The sequence below is a fragment of the Nelumbo nucifera genome, chromosome 1 (assembly GCF_055504915.1).
Source record: "Nelumbo nucifera cultivar China Antique chromosome 1, China Antique-T2T, whole genome shotgun sequence".
Taxonomy (NCBI): domain Eukaryota; kingdom Viridiplantae; phylum Streptophyta; class Magnoliopsida; order Proteales; family Nelumbonaceae; genus Nelumbo; species Nelumbo nucifera.
This window is the reverse complement of record NC_142649.1, coordinates 209,906,108-209,908,985: the sequence shown is the minus strand read 5'-3', so window position 1 is coordinate 209,908,985 and position 2,878 is coordinate 209,906,108. Positions and strand designations below refer to the sequence as shown.

Sequence of the window (2,878 nt, the reverse complement as noted above, 5' to 3'; positions counted from 1 at the left end):
TAGTTAATCCCTGTTTTCCAAGCAGTAAGCATGTCTGACAGAGACCCACCAATAATAAAATGTATGAACAAATACTTTTCAATAAAACGTAGATTTGTTTCTTGCTTAAGGAAATGGATCAGATCAAATGAGACAACTGTAATGGTTCCATATTTCTAAATACTAAGACAAAAACCATGTTATCAGATGTCTAGCCTAGCATGTCCAAATTCATCATAACAATTAAGGTAAACGTGTACGACAAAAAATTCCATCAAACTATATTATAATATAGAATTTAATTTCCCCGTTTATAACTGTCACAAATTCCATGCATACAACATTATACAGTTGGAAATGGAATGTTTGCCCAGATAGAAATATGGAAATTTAATTCGTCATGATCTGGCATAATTGATATATAAAGGTGCCAAAATCAATTAAATATCAGCAACTGAGAAAATATACCAGTTGCAAAAATAAACAAATTCATTTTTGAAAAAAAAAAGTTTAAAAAAAATAGAGAACATCATGGACAAAATGAGAAAAAAAAAATCCATGCATTAAAGGTGCCAATATTTGCACTTACTAAAACAGCTTGTAAGCATGGGAATTCATAAGCCTCGAAATACACCTTCAACCTTCCTAGAAATTCAGTATTTGAGGAATACCTATTTCCAGCACAATGGCTGAATATACAAGATCGAAATGAAATATCAAGGAAACTGGTCGAGAGGCAGAAATACGAAGCATACAACCTATTTATTGATTCACCAAGCCAACTGCAGTTCAATAGTTGTAGGCCGCTAGCTCCAATCCACCTTGAAATTGGCAGGCATAGCGGATAAGGACATTGAAGATGCTCAAGCAAAACCTATTAGTCCCCTCTTCAAGCCGATAAGCCAACAAGCCACTTGCATGTCCTGTCATCGTTTTCAGACTTGAAACCTGTTCTGCTTTTCTTCCAGTTCCAAGGACATAGGCGAAGGTGGCTAGGCCCCATCAGTTTCATCACTACAATAAGTGTTGCTTACAATCTTTCTCTCCTCCATGTCATAGCTAGGCAACTTCCGACAATCAGAAGCCATCTCTGATTTCTCTTCTTTGTTAAATTCCACTGCTTCTTTCTTGTGAGCGATGTCCCAGAAGAAATCAGTCAAAACAGCCTCATAACACGGCATTTTTGCATAACCTGGGAAGTAATTGATATCAATTACGAGGTAATGGTTCCCCACTCTTGCATCCCTGATGACATCGAAGTTGAAAAGATGCAATCGCATGGCCCGTTGCAATCCTCTTGCAATGTCTGTAATGAAACTCAGTGGGGGCATCTCAGCATTTTCCAAATGCATATTCTCATAATAGTGATCGTTATTTCGATATTGTGTGGTCAAGTTCGATACCTGCGAGAAAGATAATGAATCCTCCAAACTCCCCAGATTCTCCTCCGATACATCAGGAAGCGACTTTCTCTTCACGCATTTCACATAGTCCCCGACAACATAGACCTTAAAGATCACCCCACCATGATTAACAAACTCTTGCAGGACAATAGGTGGTTTCAGCTTGCTGAAACCATCACGATTGAACACAAGCGACATCTTGTGTGACTTCTCACTTCCATCAGCCACCAACGGCTTGGCAATCACCGGAAACCTCAACCCTTCCAGCGCATCTGCATCCAGTAACGTTTCCGAATTATAGATCAAAATCTGTTTAGGTATTCCAAAAGTCTCATTCTCCTGGGGGATTTTCAATTCGGACACCACCTGGAGCATGGAAATCCTATTATGAAGCCTCTCAATCGCATCCAGCGGATCAATTATACAGACATTAGGGTTCTTCGAGGAGAAATCCTCGAGCTGTTTCTTCCATTCTTCGCCAGACAATTTGTGAAGGATGCAATCGAATGGGCCCTGATCCACCAAGGGCTTATCAGTATCGATTCGTATGAGATCGACACTTCTCTCTTTTGCAAGATTCACCAAAGAATCCTGGATGAAGCTCTGTTGTTTCTTCGGCGCTAACGCGTATCCTATTCGATATCTTCTCGATGAATCCGACATCCTTCTTCCTCGAAACCTTCGATCTGTAATGGCCTAGATGGAAGAAATGCATGAACATTCATACCAGAAATCGAGAAATAGAAACCAGATTCAAAATCTGGAGAAGAGAAACCTCGGGGCTCGGGGCTAGCTCGGACGAGAGAGAAATTAGGGCTTTTTTTTCTTGTTGAAATGAAAAACAGAAATTCGAGAGAAACGAAGAGAAGAGAAGGTATTATATAACTTCGAGTAGGGCTCGAACCCGAGGATTCGAAAATGGAAACTAACCATGGTTAGATTATTAAGTAGGGTTAGAGACCGTACGTAAGTGAAAAGTCTCCGATGTCCACGTGGCATATTCTCGAGATCTTATGCGGATTCCGGCCGCACTACTGAAGCAGTGAATGGACGGTAAGAACTGTACGCGCTCAATGAACGGTAAAGATTAATTTCTATTTGAAAAAAAAGCCGTTAATCAATGGCCCAGTGGAAATTGACTCCAGTAAACCTACTTGTGTTTTGTGGTTATTTTCATCGTGGAAAAAGCCGTTAATCAATGCCAGTTGCCTCTCCTCTGCGTATGCATCATTACATATGTTATTGGCTTCCCACCAGCTCCGAGACGGGATCTGCTCCTCACAAATGGGCGCCTGATAATTACGATAGATGTTCTCAATGCATGGCGCCAGTTGTAAAGAGCAGATCCGGTCTCACCAGCTCCCACCTTGGACTTGGGAGAGCATTTGGTGATCGGACATATGGACCTCAATTGGATTGACACGTGGGTGGATGATACTTGTCACACAAACCACGCCTGATTGCCTGGTGGAGATTACACGTGCAACTTTTATAAG

At 41.0% G+C, this 2,878-nt stretch overlaps 1 protein-coding gene across 1 annotated transcript; it reads right to left on the bottom strand.

Moving 5' to 3' along the window:
• Positions 1-393: 393 nt before the first annotated feature.
• On the bottom strand, positions 394-2,248 carry LOC104585640 (inositol-tetrakisphosphate 1-kinase 1). The gene has a single exon (XM_010242590.3). The coding sequence runs from the start codon at positions 2,043-2,045 to the stop codon at positions 972-974; it is 1,074 nt and encodes a 357-aa protein (XP_010240892.1). The 5' UTR covers positions 2,046-2,248; the 3' UTR covers positions 394-971.
• Positions 2,249-2,878: the final 630 nt, after the last annotated feature.

Bases quoted from the DNA above. Each gene is read 5' to 3' on its own strand.
- LOC104585640 (XM_010242590.3), bottom strand. From the start codon at position 2,045: ATGTCGGATTCATCGAGAAGATATCGAATAGGATACGCGTTAGCGCCG.